This window comes from Ochlerotatus camptorhynchus, unplaced genomic scaffold (assembly GCF_037179485.1).
Source record: "Ochlerotatus camptorhynchus isolate MF236.1 unplaced genomic scaffold, CSIRO-AGI_Acam_v1.1 ptg000343l, whole genome shotgun sequence".
Classification (NCBI taxonomy): domain Eukaryota; kingdom Metazoa; phylum Arthropoda; class Insecta; order Diptera; family Culicidae; genus Ochlerotatus; species Ochlerotatus camptorhynchus.
In genome coordinates, this window is record NW_027040831.1 from 1,120,883 (window position 1) to 1,145,537 (window position 24,655).

A 24,655-nucleotide genomic window follows, 5' to 3' on the forward strand; every position below is an offset into this window, starting at 1 on the left:
GGTGTGCATTCTCGAGGAATAATTCCCAGCATCACCGAGAGTGAACCAGTGTGGTTACGCGAATTGAAGCCGACCGTGGTTCGGAAACTGAAGGGAAAGTGTGGATCGCCATTAAGGGGAAGCTAATCGTAAAGGATTCGGTCGCTTCCCCGGCTAATCATCAAGGATCCGGATCACACTCACCGTCCCCGCTGTGGTGGCTCGGCCAATAGAGCCAGTCTCGCCACCACAGCTAACAGAAAAGGAAAGACAAAGCAGGTCGAACCGAAGGAGTGTTCACTTGGGAAGAAACACTACGGTGTCTGCCAGGATTGTCTACGGCGAGTAAGCAATCCGGTGATTCATCACCAACGTCGCCAGAGGGGTTCCAACAGAGTCTCGCTCATCCCCCTTGCTGAAAGCTAAGGACCGCTGCTAGGCAGCAATAGTGATGGAGGGGAGACGCTCGGCACAGACCGTGTAAAAAACAACCGCCGCCGTCATCGGAGGGCTCCACCGAGGACAGCGAGGAGAAAGGGATGGTCAAAATAGCCAATAGACGTCCAAAATTTCATTACTTCTTGTTTTGTTGTTGTTTCACCCAAATCCAAACCGTTGGAGGCAAACCAGCCTCAGGCTGAAAGCCTCCTAAATAAAGATAAATCAATCAATCCAAATCCAAACCACTTTGGGGGAAGTCAAGAGCAAATTTTCATTACGTCGAAAGTAACAAATGTAAAGAAAGTCGAGCTATCAGTGTCAAGCGAAGCTCCTGCTATTACACTATATACTGTCACACGCTATGTCTGAAGGCGCGTCTTTTTTTGCAACATTCATGTACCTCATATTTTTCTTCACAAGATTTTAGCATTGATCCTAACCTAACAATCAAATCTGTGATGGTTTTAAAATATTTCGTCTTGTCTTTTTAGAGAAAAGGTGTTTTGAAGTATACAAAGGAATATACGAACGATTGATGATACCAAACTGTTACGGATCGAAACAAATTTAGCTGAAAATGATTCAAAATGGGACTACAGTTGTCAAAATACTGGTAAATTAAGATTCCCTTTTCGGTACCGTAAGGTATCGTAGCTTTGTCATGATCTCATAATGTTTAAATTAATAAAATAATTAAACAATTGTGTAGTCTCTAAATTTGCTATTATTCAGCCATTCCATTGTGAAACGATATAGTGGTTCTCAGAATTTGGTAAAAAATTGTTATTTTATTCCTTATCGCAAAATATTTTTATTTTATTTTGTGTCATCAGGGTAGACGTTAGAGTAGTCCAAAAAATCGTTTATTTTTTATTTTATTTTTTAAATGCCTCTTTTTTTAAATTTATAACTTTTAAACTATTGGGCTGATTTCAAAGATCAAAATATTAAATGAAAGGTAGTTAAAAATTCGTGTACATAATGTTATTAAAAATTATCATAGTTTTCATGGTTTGTAGATAGAGGTTTCAATATGTTTTTTATATTTTCCTTAAAAGATTAGGCTTTTTTACACAACATATAAAAAAAACAGCGATGTGTTGTTTTTCGTTAGCTGATGATCAAAATTTCATCCTTGAAAAACTGCACGTTTATCAGGCAATGGCATTTATCAAGCACCTACAATCATAGAGGTAACTCTAAGACCAGAAGGTCCCGAAGAAATGTGCTCAACTTTTTGGCTCAGCTCTGGTACTCTCTTTGGTCCCAAGCTAATCGATTCACCCCTCGAAACATAGGAAAAACCAATAACCCCTTATTTTACCTGTCAAACTTTCATAGCGAATCAAAACAAACATTGCGTAGTACTAGAATTTCGACTAGAATGGGATACGTTAATCGTTTGCTTGGGACCAATAGGCTAGTCAAGTAGTGAGCCAATTTAAAATCGTTAGTTTCGTATTGATTGTTGCTACAATGGCGAAACATAAAGTTATTAAGATAACTTCGTGAGAAATCTTAGCATTTTCCCGACTGTTTCAAATTTAAACCCATTGGTCTTCCTGCGACGTTTACAAAAATAACATCGGCTTGTTTTTGCCTGCTTTTGGCGACAAAGTGGTTTTCACTACATGCATGACGTTTCCTAGGAGAAAGCTGCGTTAGACATAATTTGCAAATTTTTAAGAATTTCTTTTTTTTCTGCGGTTTTTTTTTCTAACAAATAATCTACAAACCTGCACATCTTTGACTGTCGAGTTTGGTTTGAACTTCTTGTTAACATCTTTCTTCTGGATATTTGTGAACCTCAATTTTCATAAACTGCTCCCTTTTCTATACCGGTAAACGGCAATGTAGTATGCGTGAGTCGTATTCACGATATTTTGTTAGGTGGCGAACTCTCATTTTTACCCTGCTCATGCCCTCGATCACATTTCATAAGGGAAGCGAAAAAGAGAAAGAGATATCACAAGAAATTATTTCTACTATACCTGTTTTCTAAGACATAGAGTGGGAGTTGTTCAACCAACGACCCGATGAAACAGCTTATAAAAGTTACATTTAAATTCAAAGCCCTGTTTTCCTTGATTTCCTTGAACTTCGATGAAATTCTTCGAACTTTCTTGAGGTTCTTTGACCGTCTCTGAGTTTGGCTTTTTTCAGGCTTCCGGAAATCTCACGCGTACACAAATGCGACAGCGAGCTGTGAGACAGAGCGTCGCATGACTCTCAAATCCATGGTGTGCTACATTAAGGGGGTATTCCCAATCTTTTGCCTTTTTTCGGCCTGTTTTTCAATTAATTTTTTTTCAAGGAAAATGAATAGTAATGCGCCTAACTCTTTGGGATTCTTGTTTATTGAACATTAAAGTTTACAAATAAATTTTTTTCGACATAAAAAAAGACATTATTGACGTCACAAAATGGCGGCAAACAGACCCCTGTTCGCCGCAAACGCCTGGACGGGCGAAGACTTTTCTCTGGAACGGCTTCATCTGAAACAGATTTCGTGATGAAATTAATAATCTGATAAGATTCTCTGGAGCTTCTCCCGTTGGCAGCAAAAAATCTTGAAAATTAACAAAATGGCGGCCATATGGAAAAAACAGGCGATTTTTAGCCCGCTTTTTTGCAGCTTTAAGGTGCTTCAAACAATGTTAAATGTTAATATTTTTGGCTGAAAGTGGGAGAAGCTCCAAAGAATTTAATAAGGAACAAAATGCGCAAAGATTCAAGTCAATATCTCTTATAGTTTCTGAGAAAAATCTTCGCCCGATAAAAAATGTGGTTTCGAGAAAAACGCGTTTAAAGTTTTGACTTTAGTTAAAACCATTTGGGGGTTCTTACCATTAGTCAGCTATGCCTGGACACCGAATTCGCTGATCGGAAAACGGCTTGGGGGGATGAAAGTATATAGTCTAAAGTACAAAAAAACGTGAAAAAAAAAATTTGATTTTTTGAAAAAAAAGATCGGGAATACCCCCTTAATTGTACAAAAGAGAGACCAGAACGATGCGCGCGACAAGCTACACGCTCTCAACAAATTCAAGCGTTTAAATTTTGTTTGCTTTTGTAGCTTTTGATATTAACTACAACTTTTGTAAATAATTAAAATCTGAATCTCTTATGCATGACGAACTACAGCTGGCAGAACATGTTATTTTTTTTCAGTGAATGCAATTTACATTCACTGAAAAACAATGGTGGGTTCTTATCGCTCTGATTAATCATGCATAAGAGATACCGATTTGAGTCATTTACAACAGATGTAGCTAATATCAAAACTTTCAAAAGCTTCAAACACTATTTTACGGAATTCTGTTAATGAAAAAGTTAGAGGCAAATGAATGTAAATGAATGCACGAAATGAATGAAATTGATTTCCCATCCCTGGTTGAGATACCGTTAGCATGTTAGCACCCCAAATAATACCGGAATATCTGTGGAATTATGTGTCCTTCAACAAGTCCTTATGCGGAAATCTTCTAAAATACATTTTTTGGAAGCCTCTGAGCCACGCTAGTAATGATAGAACTCTGAAGATTAATATTTGTATTTTGTCTTGCTTGAGTGAAGGGATTATTTTCAACGCAGAAGTGTACTTCCAGCAGGTACTTCAAAAAAATTGGTATTTCTTACACGTGAAGCTCAAAATATTTGTAGTTTTGCGTCAAAATTTCAGCTCAATTGATCATAACAGAACACATTTACAACATGTTAAACTTGGCTAGTTTGTATGAAAACGACCTTTGTCCGATCAACTTAGCACCTCAGTGTACGTAGGTACGAAATGCTGGATTAAGGTTAATGTAATAAATTTAGGAAAAAGTTGTGTCATATCTGTATTACGGATTGTTGCTAAGCTTCTTGCTTCAGGAATTGTATTGAATACCTGTCAATCAACAAACTTACTACGGCAGCAACTGAATTCTTCAGATGTGTTAGTGCTCACAGGATAGTTCATATCAGCCACCATGATGCTGAATTGAAGCAATCAATTTGCGACGACAGATTTCTAAATAGTCCTAGTGTTAGTACCGTGGACCCTCGGTGAAATTAAAAAAAGCGTATATATTAACGAGCAAATAAACCACAACTTGATTGTACATTTCGCTTACCAAAGCCACATTTCTTCCTTCGTTCGTTATGAAGGAGTTATTTTTCAAGTTAATCCTTTAATCAACGAAAATTGCCGCTAGGAAAACTTTGTTGGTCATAACCATCCGGCACCTCTTCTCCATGTTCGATAAGAGTGTAGTGGCTAGGTCGCTTTCCATCGTTTTCAAAACAAAACAACACTTTTCCCACATCAAGAACACGAGTTGGTCTTCCAGTTGAGTTTGTTATTTCTATGTCGCATTGAAACGTCGCTTAGCGACGTCTCATTGCGAAAAGCGCATGAGCTTCGGCTCACGCGACGTCGCATGATATTCGTTCTCATGAAACGCATACATCCGGAAATGTGCTGTGCTTACAAAACAGTGCGACACACTGACATTATGAGAATGTGAGATGTGACAAAAGAGAGAAGAGAGAGAAACAGAGTGCTACAAATCTCTTGCGCATGAGACTGCTATGACTATGAGACTATTCGTAATGCGTCTCGCATACGGTAGCGCGCGCACTGGAAGCCTGTTTTTTTCCTGAAACTCTCAGATATTTCTTAAAGTTCACAGTACTTTCCTAATGTTATTGAATTTTCCCTGTGGTTCACATACCATCATGAAGTTTGCCATCATTGAAATTCATATTATGTTGTTATAATTCACAGAACTCTCTTGAAGTTCGTAGAACTTACCAGAACGACATTGAACTCCCCAGAAGCTCACGAAACGTCCCTGAAGTCAGCAGAATTTTCCTGAAGTTTATAGAGCTTCTCTGAAGATCGAAGCACATCTTTAAAGTTTTAATAATTTTCCTGAAGTTCAATGAACTTATCTGAAAGTTGTTGAATTTCTCTGCTTTATTGGAGTAAATTATTCCTAAAATTCACTACAGTTCCCTATAGTTCGCAGAATTTCCTAGAAGGTCGCTGAACCTTCCTGAAAATTTCCGTGGACAAAATATGAGAACTGCAATGAAGCTCTAGCAACTCTGTAGTAATTCAAGGTGAGGGCTACCTAAACTCACTGGCTAAGAGTAACTAACCTCATGTGAGTTTCATTCCTGTATTATCGGCATTATCGATTAAACGATTTTCAAAATATATCGTCATGGTTGTCAGAATTTATTTTCGATCTCGCCGTTGAGTCAAACAAATCTATTTATTTTAAAAAATCCAAGCAAATTTTCAACCCCCTCAGGATGATATAGTGGTAAATACCACCTTTGCCAGCTGCTGAGTACAAAGCACAAAACTTTCGGATACCTACTATCTCCTTTATTGAGCTCCGGTAAAAATCTTTCAACGATCGTCGCTACTAAAGTGACTTTATTTTTTAACAGAGTCGGTTTTCGAAGAAAAATCTGAGGTACATGATTGTTGCAAAAAAAGTGCCATCAGACATAGCGTGTGTCAAATCCCAGTTTTAAATTTATTTACCAGTCAAATTGCTTTTTGACGTAATCACCTTCCGATCAAAATATTTTTCGATGTTACTTAAGTCACCCGATTTATATGGAGATGCCGTTTGCCTCAAGTAACAGCGCAGAGAAACCCGTGACAAGTGTACGTTCGTCGTTTCGCTTTCGCGTTATTAAAGCGAATAAATCGAACTGTTTGTTGCTAAGATGATTTCGGTAGTCCTAAAATGATGAATGGGTATGAAGACGTGATTGATAATTCCCCCGAATATCCTGGTAAATACACTTTGACTTAAGTAACATTAGGGGGCCATCAAACGACGTATAATAACTTTTGACTCAATAACCAGTATTTTTTAGCATGAAAGCTAGCGATCTGCTTTGTATGATTAAATTCCTGCTTAATATGTTAAACATTGCTATCACTGTGAGATTATATCAAGCTGAACATTGCATTAGGTCCTAAGTAACATTGAGATATTCTCTTCGTCGACTTTTTCTTTGTATCCTCATGGCCATGTAAAAACATTCCCAGGTATTTTCAGCACACAGATTGATAAAAGAAGCTTATATCTACAGGGTGTCTACTACCTGGAAAAACCTGGAAAAACCGGGAATTTACAGGGAATTTTATTTTTTCTGGAAAAACCTGGAATATTCAGGGAATTTTGGTTCCACTCAGGGAATTTCCCAATTATCACTTCATTCGTAATTCAATAGAAGTTTTTCGTTCAGTTTCTCGAAACGTTTCTTAAGGACACTGGATTTGACAAGCATCTGACATCTAAGACAACGTGTGCGAACAAGACAAGTTCATTCAGAGAGTCTTGTCACGCTCGCTCTTCGCTGATTTGTATGTGGAGGATCAAAATCGTCGTAAAAAGGAAACAGCCGAAAAAGAGAGACTGGCAACCGTCAAAAGGAAGCATACGAAGCATGTATTGTATAAGAATAAGCATGCGAGACAGCAGGTCTGAGAGCCTACATAGAATTTTTTTTGAGCTTCAGAGAGGGTCGGAGATCTACTGAGAAATTTTCAGGGAAATTCGCATAACTTCAGACAAGTCCAAGAATCTACAGTGAAATATAAAGTATTTCACAGAAGTTTGGAGATCCTCGAAACATTATTCAACATCAAAAAAGTTCGTAGATCTTCAGAACAAAGCTACAGAACTTTGAAAAAAAATTACAGGACTTCTGAAAAAATCACAAGAATCTCAGAAATGTTAATGGATCTTCAGTAAAAATTGCAGAACTTCAGGGAAGTTCGGCGATTTAATAAAAATATTTACACGATTTCAGGAAAATTTGTAGATCTTGAGAGAGACATTTATAACTTCAAAGAATCTCAAATATTTTCAGATAAATTTTGACAACTTTAGGTAATCTTCAAGGAAATTTTCAAATCTTCAGGGTAACCCGAGAGGAATTTACAAAACATCAGAGAAGTTTGCAGATCTACTGAGAAATTTATTGAGCCTCAAGTTTTTTTTTGTAGATCTTGGGAATATAGCTAAGGAGCGTAAGACAACTTTACAGAACTTTAAAGATATTTGCAGGAATTTGACAGAAAGTTTCGCAGTTTCACACAAATGTGAGATCTTCAGAAAAATTCGTTAAATGTCAGAAAAGCACCTCAATTCCAAAAACAAATCGCAGCGAAGTACAAAAGTACAATATTTTGCAGAACTCCGTGGAAGTCGGAAATAGATAGATCTATGGAAATTCAGAGAAGTCCGTAGACCTTAAAAGAAGTCCGTAGACCTTAAGAGAAGTCTGTAAAACGTCAGAAAGTTCGTACGTTTTTAGAAAAATTCGCAAAACTTCAGCAAAACTCACAGATCTTCGGGAAAGTTCGCCGATCTTTAGATCAAGAATCCACAAAGAAATTTGAAGAACTTAAGAAAAGTTCGGAGATCTACTGTGAAATTTATAGAACTTCAGGGCAGTTCGTAGATCTTTAGAGCAGAAATACAGTACTTCAGAAAACTTTACAGAATTAGAAATAAATTTTAGGAACTTCAGAAAAGTTCAGAGGGTAGATCGTAAATCAACTCAAAAATAAGCAGATGTTTAAATAAATTTTCAGAATTTTACTGCGGTTCTCGGATTTTTAAAGACATTTACAGAACTTCAGGTAAGTTCGCTAATCTTTAGAGATATTTGCACAGCTTCAAAAAAATTAGAAAAACTTCAGAATACTTCCTAAAACTTCCGGAAAGCTAAAAAATTTCTAGATAATCTTTTAATTCTTTAGAAAATTGTATAGATGTTCAGAGATATTTGCAGATATTCATTGAATCATGAAAATCTTCAGAGAAAATTACAAAACTTTCGATAAGTTTGTAGATTATTAGAAATTTTGTGAACATCAGAGACACTTGTTGATCTTCAAGGATCTTAAATCTTCAGGGATTCAGGAACTCTGTAGATTTTTAGGAAAATTTGCAGAACTTCTGAAGAACACACAGAACTTCAATGAAATCTGTAGAACTACCGAGACATTTGCAGATTTTCAGGAAAGATTGTTGATCTTTAAATAAATTTTACCAGAGAACAGTCACAAAACTTCAGAGACGTCAGAAGGTTTGAAGACCTTGCAGAATTGCGTTGTTAAAAGGAATTTTCAGAAATCAAGGAATCATGTATATCTGGTGAGAACTTTTCCCACTAGCTTGTCTAAAGTTGGTATCGACATCCTGGCGAAGTTTTGAAATCTATTTTCATCTTCATATCGCAGCTCTTGATGAGCCAGATCCCTGCCGGTGTTCCTCCTGAGCAACCGTTTCCTACTCCACAAAGTTCACCTTTTCTTTCTCATTTTATTTAAAATAATAAAAGCAAATACGTCTGCCGAAACTAGAGCAATTTTCCAGTAATTCATGATGGAAGTATTTACTTTTGATTCCTGATACAGTTTTGTTTTGAAATCTAAATTGGCAGTTCTTTCGACATGTGCAAGCAGTGTGAACACCAGCTAACAGGGGGGTTCGACAAAGTGTGTCGAAAGTAAATTCGAGCAGATTGATTTCATTATGGCGGCGGTCAAAATCAGACCATCAGACCAAAATCAGATAGTCTAAACGGACCTTAAGAGATTTTAGACATGTGAAACCATGATTTATTCTGTCTTGATCTTCCAAACAGAGTTGGACTCAAACATATTATCAAAATGATATTTTGTTTTTGAAAGCATATTGTTATCTAATTTTGATATATCGTTTTATCGAAATAGTATAGACAGGTTTGTTACTTGTATTTATATTCTTGAATTAAAAAAATACTACACAAATACCATGTGCCGACTTATAAGTACCAACGCCCAAAAATCGAAAATAACATAAATCAATAAGTACATAAAAGGGATTCCAGATGGATAAATAGATAAAATAATAATGTGTATAATTTGTATGCACCTGGAATTTTTTTTTCATCCGACCTGGAAAAACCTGGAAAACTCAGGGAATTTGATTCCTTAGATTGAGTAGACACCCTGATCTAGCATCATCAGTAGAGATGAACCAGCCTAAGGCTGAAAGTCTCGTTAATAAACGAAAAAAAAAATATCTAGCATCTAATACGACAATTACAACAAGAAACGGGTATGTGTTCAAGTAATTAACGAAAAAGAAAGTCGACGAAGAGAATCGATCAATGTTACTTAGGACCTAATGCAATGTTCAGCTTGATATGTGTTGAATTGGAAATGGGAATAACTTTTCGGTCACCAAAACAAAACTTTATTTTTCTAGGATCGGTGCGAATGTTACTTTCGAAGTACCCTTACTTTAGGCCACCCCGCTAGGGTAAAATTGGGCCAGCTATAGGCTGGCAGGTAAGCTGTAACTTACAAAAGGTATAAATTGTAGCGTTTTTAATTTTCTTCGACGATAAAACTGACCTAAGTTATAATTATTTGAACAACGTTTTAAAGTAATAACCAGTAGTAAATTATTACAACGTGCCCATAAGAAGTATTAAGCCAAAAATTTAAAGCAAAAATTATGCATCGGCAATATAGCTTGTACATGACGGCATACCCATCAACGAGAGCGTTTACATGCGGCAGCATGAGAATCTTCTCACGTTTGGTGGGCAACGCTATTCATTCATCAATTCATTTGCTCCTCTCTTCACAGAGAGGCACAACCCATCCATCGGAATATTTGGCAATCCTACAAAACAAACCTACATAGCTCGCGATAAGTATGTACCTACATCGGCAGGTATGGATCCTCTCCTGAAGGGTTGCTCCGTTGAACTTTTCATATGCCAACCCGGTGGAGACGCTCGATACAACACCAAACCACCGGGCCGCTCTGATTCGCGCCATCCACTCATTGAGACGACGACGACTATGCTGTGACGTCGCTGCAGCTCTCTGTGTTGTGTTTTGTGCATTATTAAATATCGGCGAATTCACGCGATTTCTGCCAGTAGAGCAGCGCTAGTCGTCTGAGTCATGTCGAGCTGGGCTTTGCACTAGCCTAAAGTCGCGCAAGTTTCCAAAAGAAAAGTTTGTTGGTCGAAGTGAGTTTTGGTGTGTGTGACGATTTGTGAAAAGTGTCCAGTTTTGTAACATTTCTGTTGGTGAACTAATTCTGCATGAAACAATGTCAGTGCTGCCGAGAAACGTAACGGAAGCCATCAAGGAGTATGTGGCCTCCCGGGGGATCAAGAATCCCAAGTTTGACATATCTAGTGGTTCCCGGAATGGGGACAGCTACTCGGGCGATGTGTATCGGATTGTAATTACGCCGGACGAAAAGGATCTGGAAGACTGCCGCAACAATAACAGCGATGGGTGAGTACGGCGATGGATGGCAGCATGTGCATCCTGGAAAACGTGTGTGAACTCTGGGGCCTTATCGGTTAAATTTCGGCTGATGGCAACGGCTGTCAGTCGAATGGCGTTTTTTATTTGTTTGTGGCACAGCGAAGATAACGGCCCGAGATATGATCAGCTCGGTCCAGTTTTTTTTTATTTTTTGTTGAAGAGTCGATGTAGGCTTGCAAGTGGTTAGAAATTCTTTAGATGCATGGGACAGGGGATAGCAGGTTGTGACTCACAAACAAGTTTGAAGCGGCACACGCCCGTTGGTAGTAATTATATTCCAGTCATGCAAATCAAAATCCAAATCGAATCCATTAGGAGCTCACAGTGTCGGGAAACTGCATTCTATTAAGGTGCATGGGAATGCGGGAGATTTTGTGTGAACCTTGAAGGCGATATTTCAGTTTAAGATTGTAAATGCTTTACACGGCCACTGAGAATAACTCAGAGAGAGAGACTCACTTTCCCTTCTACTTAGATGTATGGAGAAATTTCTAAAAATGTTTCATGACAGTGCAGTGCTTTAACAATGAAAAACTATCATCAAAACATAAACAGCTAAAAATCAAACATAAAAATAATATATTACATAGGGGAAATGGCCCTATTGTTGGCCTATGGATCTAAGATTGGGCCCATCGCTAAAAATCTGCTATTTATCAATTTTATCTAGATGAACGCGTCATTAGGGCGGTACTAATGGATAGTTTTGGTCGGTATGAAAATTTAGTCTATTACTAAATTAATGTATGGGCCCAAATTAGGGGCATTTAGGCCGACATTACATCCGTTTCCCCTTTCACATCAGAATCGTGTTTCAAAAGCTGAAAAACTGCATTTAAAAAAACTTTTCCAATACACCTACAGACTTAAATGTCATACCTTTGTGCACGCTGCGGCATTTCAGTTGATTTTGTTCCTTTTTCAACCGATAGTAACACTTTATGAACCTTTCTGTGCTGCATTTTTGTTGACTTTCAAAGTAAGTTTCAAATATATTTGAATTCAATTTAAATTTTGTTCTATGAATCAAATGTGAGCAGTTTGGCGTGGAACATCGATTATGCGTGAAGCTTAGCATGATTGTTTCTAATGGGCAAGTTAATAAATTGGTTCAAAAGTTGGTGTTGTACGATTTTTGTCAATGTTTAAGAGCCTAGGGTTTCCAATATTTAAAATGTTTGCATTTTTCTTAAGCTTTTTTAAATCTTATCTATCTAATCTAATCTAACACCAACACAGCCAGTTCATGAAAGCATCCTGGAAAATGATAGATATACCTCCATCCTTGTTCTTGTCTATTTGGTGAGAGATGCGCAAAATATATCAAAACGGCCAGGCCTTCTATGCAGCATTTAAGGGGCAAGATGATTCAGAAACATCGGGCCTGTTTTAATCAAAGATTTAAACACGATGCTTCAGAATCCAATACATCGATGAAACGTGGACATCTCGTACCGTACGTTCCGTTGTTATAAATGATTGGTGCAGGTTATTACACTATTCAATATCTAAACAGCCCAACATACTTTTCTTCTGCAAGAAATCCCTCAACTTTTGATTTGGTCTTCACTGATTCATGTCAACCTGTAGCCAATTGGTTACCCATGCTGACTTCGGTTCTGATCACCTTCCAGTAACTTTTGAAATATCCCAAGAAATAATTTCTAATCCCAACAGCTCTACTTTCAATTACCATAGAGCTGATTGGGGACAATATCCAACATTTATGGAATATAACTTCGATTCAAACATTCCTTTGCAAACCAAAGATGAAATTAATTATGCTCTTGAATCTCTGACTACTTCTATAGTTGAAGCAAGAGCTGCCTCAGTACCAAAATGCGAGGTTTAATTCGATTCAATTATAATAAAAAACGATCTTCAGCTCTTGATCCGTCTTAAAAATGTCCGTAGGAGACAATATCAAAGAACACGCGATCCTGCCATGAAAGTTATCTGGCGGGATTTGCAAAAAACAAATTAAAAAACGATTATCTGCCCTGAGGAACAAAACTTTTGAAAATAATGTTTCTAAATTAGACCCGAGTTCCAAACCCTTTTGGAAACTCACAAAAATTTTGAAAAAACCTCCAAAGCCTATTCCAGTTGATTTTTCATCAAAATACAGCACGAAAGCGGCTCTTCGAAATGATGTCTAAGACAAAGTTGTAGAAACCGAAACAGGTGAATATATAAACAGGAACGATCTCACCAAATGAACGATGGTTTGCCTGTGAAGCAAAAACTTGGAAGACTGTTGCATCTCCTAGTTCTAGCTCCACACTTCAAACCATTCCATCGGATCTTCAAAGAAACTCTTGCACAATCCGCCTCCAATCCAATCAGAATCATTGCGCCAACTTTCCAATCGCCTAATAACAGTCCGGACGAAAAGGATGCTGATAAAAACACTTTGAAATGCACTTTACCCGATCACTTGCACTTGCTTTGCACTAAACTATGTTATCGAGTGACACATTGTTTCAGGCTAAAATGCGATGGAAAAATCAATGACAGAAAAAATCAAGCCTAAAATTTTCGAACCCATGATTTTCTGCTCAGTAAGCAAAATTGGTCGCCACAAGCCCAAAGAGCTCCTTAAATCACAGAAAAATTACGATCAAGTTCCCGTTTAACTTTCTGTTACTAGATTTCGATCCCTGTGGTGATCTTACCAACGTCGACAACAACTGCTCTTGAAAAGGATTTTATATGCAATTCCGATTAGCGTTAGCGTCAGCGTTGCTACGGTATACTTCGGATACTAGTGACACTCACGTCTCTGTTGAAATTCTTAGTCAGACTGCGTTCAGGAATAATGCTAAGAAGCTAACATTATTTCCAATCCAAACAAGAATACCAAATGCATGACTGTCACTGATCCTGGCCATGCTGAAATTTACCGTTACTAGGGATAGGAAAGGAAATGTTGATATAGTAGTTACTCAACGAGAAGCCACCGAATTAGTGACACCCTCATAAGTACTAAGGAGTTGGAGTATTGGGTATAAGATCAGGATACGCCTCAGCCAACCAAAAGCATATGATTGTTTTTTTAGGTATTTGATAATAAACCCACGATCATATTCCCAGTAAGCAAACGTAGCAGCCGTTAAACTAGCCGAGTTCCTCAATTTGTTTTCTTAGTACTGTATTAGTGAAATTTATATGGAACATAATGTTACGAACTAAATAAATAAAAAGGAAGGATCTCACCCGAATAATCCTTGTAGCTCCCGAATACAGTTCAGAAAAGTTTCTTGGATCTTGATTAAGGAAAACCGCTACTCGTTGCCAGCCCTCCGAAAGAGATGCATCAAATGCAACAGTCCGGCATCTCTCGGTATTACTATAAGCCTGTTGGATTCACAGCATCGTGATCATCTTAGGATCTTCGTTGGCCATCAGCCAAGACAGCTCCCAACAAACACCGCTCCTGGATCTTATTTTTTAGAATTTAAGAAATCTCCTGCTCCAAGTACTAGTCTGAAGGTGTTCAACAGGTTAAAAAAAATACAAATGTCGTTTCTCAGCTAGGTTGATTAAGATCATGATCTGAAGATCATCAAATTTTCAAAAATTCCAATGGCATCTCTCTCATATTCGCCCAAGGCGGCAGCTTGGTCAGGAAGTTTCGAAAGATTTCCAGCTGATTGGAGATTTCCAAGCGGTAATCAACTCTGCACACTGTGCCGAAACACAGCACTGCACACTTTTTGGCACGTAGGGCACACGTTGACAAGTATGACACAAACAATATTATATAAAACGGCAGCACTGCAGAGTTTTGCCAATCGTATTTACTCATAAAACTATGGTTACTGCTTTGAGATACTGAAAACAAAATTGAAAAAAATCTATGGACAGTTGACTTCCGATCCCACCCCTGGTGAACCATTGTCCAGACCGAATCTTCTCAGGGTCTTCTGCAGGAGATCGTTTAACGTTTCCTTTAACGCTGCCGGTTCTATTGCAGGGAATATTCAGCATCATATTCAAGACGTTTGGCGAACGGATGGATTGTACTGTGCCACGACTAATATTCACTCGCTTCTCCCCTGCCGGCTTTTCTCGTCTAGCATCACAAATGCTTCCAAGTAGGACATCAGAGTATGCAGCAAGATATCGCTAAATAAGCCACGTTTCCCTTCGTTTCTTCGCGAACAAATGTTCCCATATTGCGCGAGATAATCGGGGATCGGAAGCTTATGTGTGGGAGTTTCTCCAGATCAGATCCAACTAAACCAGAAGGACGATGAAACCGAAACAATTATGTCCGATGATCGACAATCCCAAATACTTTTAATAGCGCCTCTAATGCTGATGCTAGAAGGCCGAACACTTGTCCGTATCGGCGTGGAACATATCCACCGGTTTTAGTTTCCGTTGAACAAACGTTTCAGCTGTTTTCGGCAGTCTTCCTCGGGGGATGTTAATTCTACCGTAATTAAATTTCTTCTGAGGAAGGCCGTTAATTTTTTCTGAGTATGTATCCACCGAGAAACCGTTGTGAACATACACGACCAACTCCAATAACTCAGCGACTGAATTCAATTGACTCAGAGCTTTTTCTGTCCGTACGGAATTTACTCATATTAGGAAAAAACTACAGTTACTCATAGCAATGCTCATAGCTCAGAGTCAATTGAATTCAGTCGCTGAGTTATTGGAGTTGGCCGTGTAAACAAGCACAAAAGTCATTATAAATACAGGGTTGCCAAACTTATGGGATATTGACGCCTTGATTGACAGATTTCGGTTCATTCGGCACAGCGTAGGCACAGCTAATGAGGGTAGGCACAGCTAATGAGGGTGCCTAAAGTGCCTGGCTCCCTCAAGAATGATCCAGGTGCCTCCTGATTTTGACATAGGACTACGTCTTTCGGTAACATATTGGGGATGCATTTTCAAAAAACCAAAATCGTCCGCATTACGAAAAGTGGTTAGGTTTTGACCACTTATAACTCTGTCGATAGCGGATGGATTTTAATTCTAAACAAGCCAATCGATGGGAAACTTTTCTACGTATCTGCTTAAATGATTAACTTTATCAATTTTCAATAGGTCACTATTGAAAATTACACAAATGTCCAACTGTTGCAATGATGATCAAAATTATCACCGATTGCCTGCAAAAAGTGCTTTCCCTAACACAGATTTCAAAATCTAATTCCATCCGGTCTTGCCGATCGGTGCTTATTCAATCACTAGTGTGGTGATGTATGGTCGGTCGTCATCATCATCAGCAGCAGCAGCAGCAGCAGTGCTTTCGGCGCGTGGCGATCAACATTGTTCTCCAGTACCCAACGAAAGGTTGCCCGCAAGCAGTGAGCTACAGCCCACATGAGCGTCCATTCACCGTAGAAAGAGGAAGAGCCACACCGCCACTGATCGGATGCAGTAGCTTTTCGTGAGTAGATGAGGGCCATCTATGCCTCATTCCAAGCAACATACAGCTCGCCAGCCTCATCTGGGTTGAACACCCTAATAGTTCAGCATTACTCAACCATCAAGACAAAACTATCCTTTTCATAAATTTGGTAAATAGTATTTTCTGGACATTTGTCAAAATCATCAATCGGATGTCAGTTCCCATAACTTTAACTCTAACATACCATGTAGTTTTAAGGTGACATTGGGGGTGCAATTTCAGAAAACGAGGCGTTTCCTTGATGGGAAAAAGTGGTTTCCGTAACACAGTCACCGAATATTGATACCGAGCACGTAATCCTACGTCAAATCTAAGGTCGTGTCTTGGATACAACCTCTTACTTGGAAACTATTACTCAACTCATGGATGATATTTTTCATAGTGTTCCGTCATACCGATGGATTTTGCAACGCGCCACAGATGACGACAGATTGAGGTTCCACATAGAGCCAGCTGACCATTCGCAACCGGTAACGAAACGTTTCATTATCTCTGAGATCGCCAAAATCTTCGATCCAATGGGTCTCTTGGCACCGGTGGTGGTTGTTGCTAAGCTTCTTATTCGTCAGCTGTGCAGGGCAAAGATGTCGTGGGATGAAGAACTACCCACGGAACTGTTGGAGGCATGGAAACGATTTCGTGCTGGTCTGCAAGCATTGACGGATTTGAAGCTCGAACGCCTGGTAGTTTCGCCTCGGAGGATTGCAGTCGAAATACACGCCTTCTCGGATGCAACTTTGGAAGCCTTCGGAACGTGTGCTTACCTTCGAAGCATTCACGAAGATAATACGGTGGAAGTCCACTTACTGGTCAGCAAATCTCGGGTAGCATCCAAGGGTACTATTCCTAGACTTGAACTGTGTGGCTTTCAGCTCATGGCAAGGTTGGTTACGCAAGTGGCAACGGCACTCAAGATGATGTGGTCAGATTCGCAAATAGTCTTGTGCTGGGTACGAAAGGCTCCACACCTGCTGAGTACCTACATTGGCAACAAATACGGTTATGTTAGGTCGAACGATAGCCCAGCAGACCTAGTGTCACGAAGTCTCGATGCGAAGGCACTAGTTCAGAGTCAAGTTTGGTGGCACGGGCCAGAGTACCTACGGCAAAACTAGTACGGAGAAGAGGTTGCGGAAGAAATGAAGGATCTACCAGAAATGCGAGTTGCGATGTTGGCAAGTTTGTCCATGACCGACATGCCTGTACTTACGAAGTTCAGTTCCTTCAGACAGCTGCAGCGTGTGATGTCTTACGTTATCCGTTTCTACAATAAGGCGAGGAAACTCAAGATGGTAGGTGATGATTCGAAATACGTTACAGTCAAGGAGATGAGATTGGCCCTTAGCGCAAACGTCAGAATGGTTAAGCGAAGAAATTCAGCAGATCGACAAGTGTCAGAAGAACGAACAACAGGGAAGATATACAGCAAAAAAAAATGATAAATTTTAATATCACATCAGAGTGGATGCACTTCAATCGTGTCGAAAATATGGTGTAATATGACTTGCCAAAAAGGACAAAATTATCATTAATACAGTGCATGAACTGAAATTACGCTGCTTTTACTGCATTTGTTTATTTTTGTGGCCATAAAAATTACGTGAGATTTTCAACATGATTCAACTGCATCCTCTTGGATGTAATATTAACATTTATATTTTGCTGTGTATGTAGGAAGACTACGAAGCCTGAATCCGTGGATCGATGAAAATGGAATCTTGCGGGTTGACGGAAGAATAAAGTATGCCAACGTGTGCTACGATCAGAAGCATCCTTCAATCCTTCCTGCTGAGCATCCAGTGACAAAGTTATTGATACAAGCTATTCACAACGAGTACCTTCACGTTGATCCAAGTGGTACCCTCTCGATTATAAGGCAGCGTTTCTGGATTATCAACGGTCGGAGCGCTATTCGACAACAACTCTGGAAGTGCATAGTGTGTTTCAAGGTCAATACAGTGGATTGCAAGATCTAAATGAGAAACTTACCAAGCTACAGGGTGACCCAGGCACATCTTTTTCAGCGTACTGGGATAGACTTTGCGGGACCTATTTACGTTCGGAAGGGACACCCAAGGAAGCCAGTCTACGAAAAAGGATACGTGGCATTGTTAATATGCATGGCGACAAAGTGCATCCATATCGAACTTGTGTCAAACCTTACGACAAGTGCCTTCATAGCAGCTTTGCATAGGTTCGTCGCGAGCTTCCATCCGACATCTTTAGCGACAACGCCACTGCGTCAACAACAGACAATCCAAGCTATCGAGGAATTCAGAATGCCACGAGAGATTAGATGGCATTGGGAGGCTGGTGTTAAATCAGCAAAATACTTCCTGAAGCGCACAGCAGGAGAAGCTAAACTAACCGAAGAAGAGTGGCATACGTTGCTGGTTCAGATTGAAGGCTTGCTAAACTCACGCCCTCTGATAGCACAGTCTTCCGATCCAAGCAACTACAACGTGATTACACCGGGCCATCTGCTGATTGGTCGTGCTATCAACGCAATTCCTGAACCAAGCTACGATCACTTCAAACCGGGAAAACTCTCTAGATGGCAGCACGTTCAGAAAATGCGAACGGATTTTTGGAAGCGTTGGTCAGTTGACTATTTGGCAGAGTTGCAGCAGAGACAGAAGTGGAACAAGCATCATACCGAAGTCAAAGTTGGTGATCTTGTGCTGATGAAGGAGAATAATATCCCACCAGCTCAATAGAAACTTGGAAGGGTGGTCAATACCCATCCAGGTAAGGACAAGGTAACACGAGTGGTATCGGTGCGAACCACGGCAGGAGTGTTCAAGCGTTCGACGGCGAAAGTAGCGATACTTCCGTTGGATGATGAAGAGAAGTAGCTTGTAGCTGATTGAATTTCCAAGAAATCCAATGGCGGGGGAGAACGTTCCTTCATACCGATGGATTTTGCAACGCGCCACAGATGACGACAGATGCAGTGAAGAAATGTATAACACTGAACTAAATGTATAGTAATTTTTCTTTTGCTCTTTGTTTTTACTTCCGTTTATGATTTCCTTCGTACACATATTTTTGTACCTTTCTAAAATCATCGAGAATAAACAAAACGTTCAAGAACAGTCCACGCGTTTTTAATACGTCTCGACACATAGGGATTTTTTGTTTATTGCACCACTGGATTAACATTTCTCGGTGCATTTGTAGACCAACCTTAGACCAGTTTCATTACTTATTGAATCTCATGATATGTTCAGGGCTGTTACACTTCTTCTTCTTATTCACATTTCAAACTTATTGCTTAATGCATATTAGCTTATTGCGTGCTCTCAACTTAGTGTTCTAAATGCACCTCCACAGTTATTAATTGAGAGCTTCCGATGCCAATACCAATGCATGAATATGTATATTGTGTGGCAAGCACAATGATACTCTATGCCCAAGGAAGTCGAGAAAATTTCTAACCGGAAAGATTTCCTCGACCATACCGGGAATCGAACCCGCCGTCTCTGGCTTGATAATACCGTGCCTTTACGGAATAGGCTATGAGGCTGTTACAACAGGCGCGGATTTCGCGATTTTCGCGGATTTGAACTTTCAGCAGTGCAGTGTGTTTGGTTTGAATCGGTAAAAATTAACTACAACTTAACTTTACAGAGCCGAGGATTCCTGGTCACTATACAATACATCTTAAAACTATAGTCAAAAGGTTCAAAACAATAAACACTTTATCTTCCGCTATCCAAAAAGCCTCCTCCATCACAACGGGAGCCGCTTTCAGTGGTTTCATTGTATGGCAGTATTGCCAACGTGGGTCAGAGCGCTTCCATTTCAGCAATGGACGCAAAACGTGGTCAACACTCACACACTCATCACTAAACCGTTGCTTTCCAAAGTCAACGAAACATCGACCGAAAGAACTGCTGATGAAGAACAATGAGGAGGTTACAAACGATACGCCTTTAGCTCAGTCGGTAAAGGCGCAGCTACAAGAGACGGCTGAGTTCGTTTCCCGACCGGGCTATTAATTTTTCGGGTTGGAAAATTCCTCTACTTCCTTGGGCATAGGATGGTACAGGCATAGAAAGCTCTCAGTTGAAATATGAAAGTACTTCAAAGAACACTAAGTTGAGAGCAGGCAAAAATCTAATATGCTATAAGCGATAAGCTTGAAATGCCATGTAGCAGTATACAAATAGTATTTTTAGGCAATGATTTGTTTGTTTGTTTTGGATTACTATTTGAAGTCGCGGATTTCTTCGGAGAAATCGCGGATTTCACGGATCAAATTTGGAAAATCTTGTAATAGTCCTGTATGTTTTGTAATCGTAAATTACATCTGAACATATTCTACAGTGCTGATACGTTTTGACAAACCAGCTTCAAATATTAATATATAGGAATGAGTATAAGAAAAGTCAACTTTTTATTCTCCCCGGCTTACCTTTCTCCATATTATTTATCGGTTTAGCTTGCTTTATCAAGCCGTAAAATCAAGTAAGTCCTAAGTAACATTGACAGATTCTCTTCGTCGAATTTATCTCTTTGCATATTTTCAGCAGACAGATCGATGAAAGAAGCTATTATCTAGCTTCTAATACGACAAACAGGACAAGCAACGGTTTCGTAACCAAGTTATTAACGAAAGAGAAAGTCGATGAAGAGAAGTTACTTAGGACCTTAGGACAGGGTTCTCCCTGTTTATACTCTTTAGTATGACTATGATTGCCCTGAAAATAACCTTTTGAAATGAATTTTAGTTGGGACATGTTCAGAAATTTTACTCTTTTGGAAAATCTTGGTGGCCCTGTCTAGGGTGGATGGTAGTACAGGCTTGAAGCCTTTGGAAGATGATGATGATGTGTAGGCAGCTGGATCAGCAAATCGGACCGGACAATCCCATATTCTTCCGTTCAATTATTGGGCACCCGTAAGAGTCTCGGCCCGTCTGCTGCTGGACAGGGGTTGAACTGGTGTCCACCCAGCTAAAGCTCCTCCCCTTGTTAGTTTTTCTCGTAAAACTACTTCCCTTAACCCTCCGTTACTCGCGCCAACTTTTGTAACACGAGTACTCGCGCGTTGTACTTTGTACAACAGTGTGAGTTTTCCATTGCCATTTTGCATCCGAGCTACTAATCGATATGAAACCAACGGGTATTCCTTTAAAAACTTGTTTTTAACTAAACAAGCTAAATTTTTATCACAGTTAACCCCCAAAAAATGCGGATAATAGAGAAAATGTGAATGGGAACCGCGTAAACGGTGTTCGTACTACATGAGATTTGACTTAATTGGTTACAACATGGAAAATCTCGAGATCCTGACCAGATAGAAAGTTACTGTCTTCGGCAAAGTTGTTCTAGAGATCATAACCTTTTCGCTGGTGGAAATTTTCTCACTACGTAGAGCTAGAATACATGTGAAATTATCGCATGTGATATATCTCGAGATGATCATAACCAGATAGAAAGTTACTATCGTCAACAAAGTTGTTGATGAGATCAAAGCCTATTTCTTGGTGCACAAAAGTTCAAAATTTTCTCAATACGCGGCGCTAGTATACATGTAAAACTCTCGCATATATAAATATCTCTAGATCCTTACCAGATAAAAAGTTACTGTCTTGGGCAAAGTTTTTCAGGAAGTCAAGATCTTTTCGTTGGTGAAGTAGTTCAGAAAATTCTCACTACTTGGCCCTAGTATATACGTGCAATTTTCGCATATACAATAGCACGAGATCCTGAACAGATAGAAAGTTACTGTCTTAGGCAAAGCTGTTCAGGAGATCATAGCCTTTTTGCTGGTTAACAATAGTTCAGAATCTTCTCACTAGGTAGTGCTCGTATACATGTTAAGTTCTAGCATGTGATACGTCACTAGATCCTGACCAGATAAAGAGTAAAAGTCTTTGGCAAATTTGTTCAGGAAGTCAATATCTTTTCGTTGGTGGACAGTTGTTCAGAATTTTCTCACTACTCGGTGCTAGTATACAATAGCTCGAGATTCTGAGCAGATAGAAAGTTACTGTTTTTGGCAAACCTGTTCTGGGGGTCAAGACTTTTTGGCTGGTGGACAGTAGCCCAGAATTGTCTTACCACGTGGCGCTAGTAAACGTGTACAATTCTCGCGTATGCTATAGCTCGAGATTCTGAACAGTTGTGAAAAGTTGTTCATGAGGTCAATGCCTATTGCTTGGTGAACAATAATTCGGAATTTTCACACTACGTGGCGTTAGTATAGACGTGAAATTCTCGCATGTAAAATATCTCGAGATTCTGATCAGATAGATCGCTAGTGGGCAGTAGCTCAAAATTTTCTCACTACGTAGCACTAGAATACACGTGAAATTCTCGCATGTGGTTTGTTGCGAGATCCTTACCAGATAGAAAGTTACTGTCTTCGGCAAAGTTGTTCAGGAGGTCATAAATTAATGGTGGACATAAATTCAATTTTTTTCACATCATTGCGCTTGTATACACGTGCAATTCTCGCATTAGATGTATTTCGAGACCTGCTAAACTGTCATCGGCAAAGTTGTCCAGGAGATCAAAACTTTTTCGTTGGTCGACAGTACAGAATTTTCTCACTACGCGGCGCTCGAGATCCTGGACAGCTAGAAATTTACTGTATATGGCAAAGCTATTAAGGAGATAAAGATCTTTTGGCTCATGAACTGTAGTTCAGAAATTTCTCAAAACTTAACGGGCAATTCTCGCATATCAAATATCATAAAATACAAATACAATTTACATCAGCCTATGTTGGATGAGACAAATATATTCTGGATTTCTTTTACTGGTGAAGATTTTCATGCAGATTTGTGGATACATAAATTGCGGTGAGTCGTTCCACTTGTAAACCTCTGATAAATTAGTGGTAACACGTATCTCAGATGGAAAACATTATCTTAAAAGATCAATATCGCTGAAACTTCCACCAAATGAATGTTCAGAGTCTCCCTTTCATTTAAGGCTAATTTAAAATGTCTCATAGAGGGGTCTAGAACAAAAAAAAAACCCTGTATTAACGTGTGCACGGACAACGAGACTAACTCAGAGAGTGCGGCACTTTTGCTCACTTGAAAAGAGAAATTAATAAAACCGCACACTCCCGATCATAAGTTTAAGGACACGCCCTAAAAAACGTTCAATTTTCATTCTTTTTAGACCATTTTGAAGATTTTGAATGGAAATACGAAGAGGCAAATTGCTTAAATTTTATAAACCAAAGCTTCACCCAAAGTTACACTATTTTTCATAATTTACTCTGAAGAATCATGATTGATTTTCTCAGAATTGACTTGAACAAAATTTTGAAATTTAACGTAGTAGTAAAACCCTCATACTATACCATTCATACCATTCAAATAACCTAAGGAGATCAAAAATTGGACGTAAAATGAGAGAGCTTTGCCGCATGTACAACTTTGACGATAACAGTTACTTCTTGACCTTAAGCTATAGCATATACAAATATTTTACATGCACACTAGCGCCGCATACCGAAAATATTCTGAACTATTTACTGTTCACCAGCAAAAAAGCTTTGATCTCCTAAACAACTTTGCCGAAGACAGTAATTTTCTAGCTGTTCGGTATCTCGAGCTGTAGCATATATGAGGATTGCACGTGTATACTAGTGCAGCAAAGTGAGAAAATTCTGAACTACTGTTCACCAGCCAAAAGACCTTGACCTCCTGAACAACTTTGCCGAAGAAAGTAACTTTCTATTTGGTCAGGATCTCGAGATATTTTATACGTAAAAATTTCACGTGTATACTAGCGCCGCGTAGTGAGAAAACTCTGAACCAGGGCTATCTTGCATCAACGTAGAGAGAGCAAAGTCAGTGATGGAAAATATTGTATTACTATCTTCGTCGAACTCCAGAACAACAAACGTATCAATGAATGTGTTTGCCGTCGAGTTATTAGAGAAACAGAAAGTCGGTGAAGAGAATCGATCAAAATCACTTGCACCCCTGCTTCCAAGTTTGGTTACAACATTACAACTCTGGAGAGCTTTTTGTGTGGTCGTTGAGGGCGTGTGGTTCTGAATATGGCGATGAGTGAGCAAAATGTTACGCAATTGCATCCTCCCCATTCGTACACGCCCGAAGATCGGAGGCGAATGCCACTTCTACTTGTTTCGTCTTTTAACGACTCTCTTATGAAGGTGTTGGGGAAGCACCAATGCTACATCGACATGTTTCGTCTAGAAACGATTCGCTGATGACTGTGTTGGGGAAGCAGCATTTGCATGTACGTAATTGGTGGATTTGTTAGTTATTTCGACGCTTTTAGACAACGCTTGACATTTACCTTTTTTCAATAGTTTCTTGTAAAAAATCAACAGTTGAAAGCCTTGCTATCGATGCGTAGAAATATCTCTGATCGATTGATGATAAAATTATTAAAATTGGTCCAAGGGCAGCTGAGTTTTTAACGTTCAAAATTTTTCATAATTTCGTGACA

At 39.2% G+C, this 24,655-nt stretch overlaps 2 protein-coding genes across 2 annotated transcripts in view; one reads left to right on the forward strand and one right to left on the reverse strand.

Moving 5' to 3' along the window:
- Tango2 (transport and golgi organization 2) overlaps positions 1-24,655 on the reverse strand; it is a 136,401-nt gene that overhangs the window by 80,361 nt on the left and 31,385 nt on the right. The window lies entirely within an intron of this gene.
- Positions 10,403-24,655, forward strand: part of LOC135708946 (uncharacterized) — a 30,739-nt gene continuing 16,486 nt past the window's right edge. Inside the window, exon 1 of the mRNA XM_065231139.1 lies at positions 10,403-10,747. Within this exon, the coding sequence (XP_065087211.1) occupies positions 10,557-10,747 (191 nt within the window). The 5' untranslated portion in view covers positions 10,403-10,556. The remainder of the gene's footprint in view (positions 10,748-24,655) is intronic.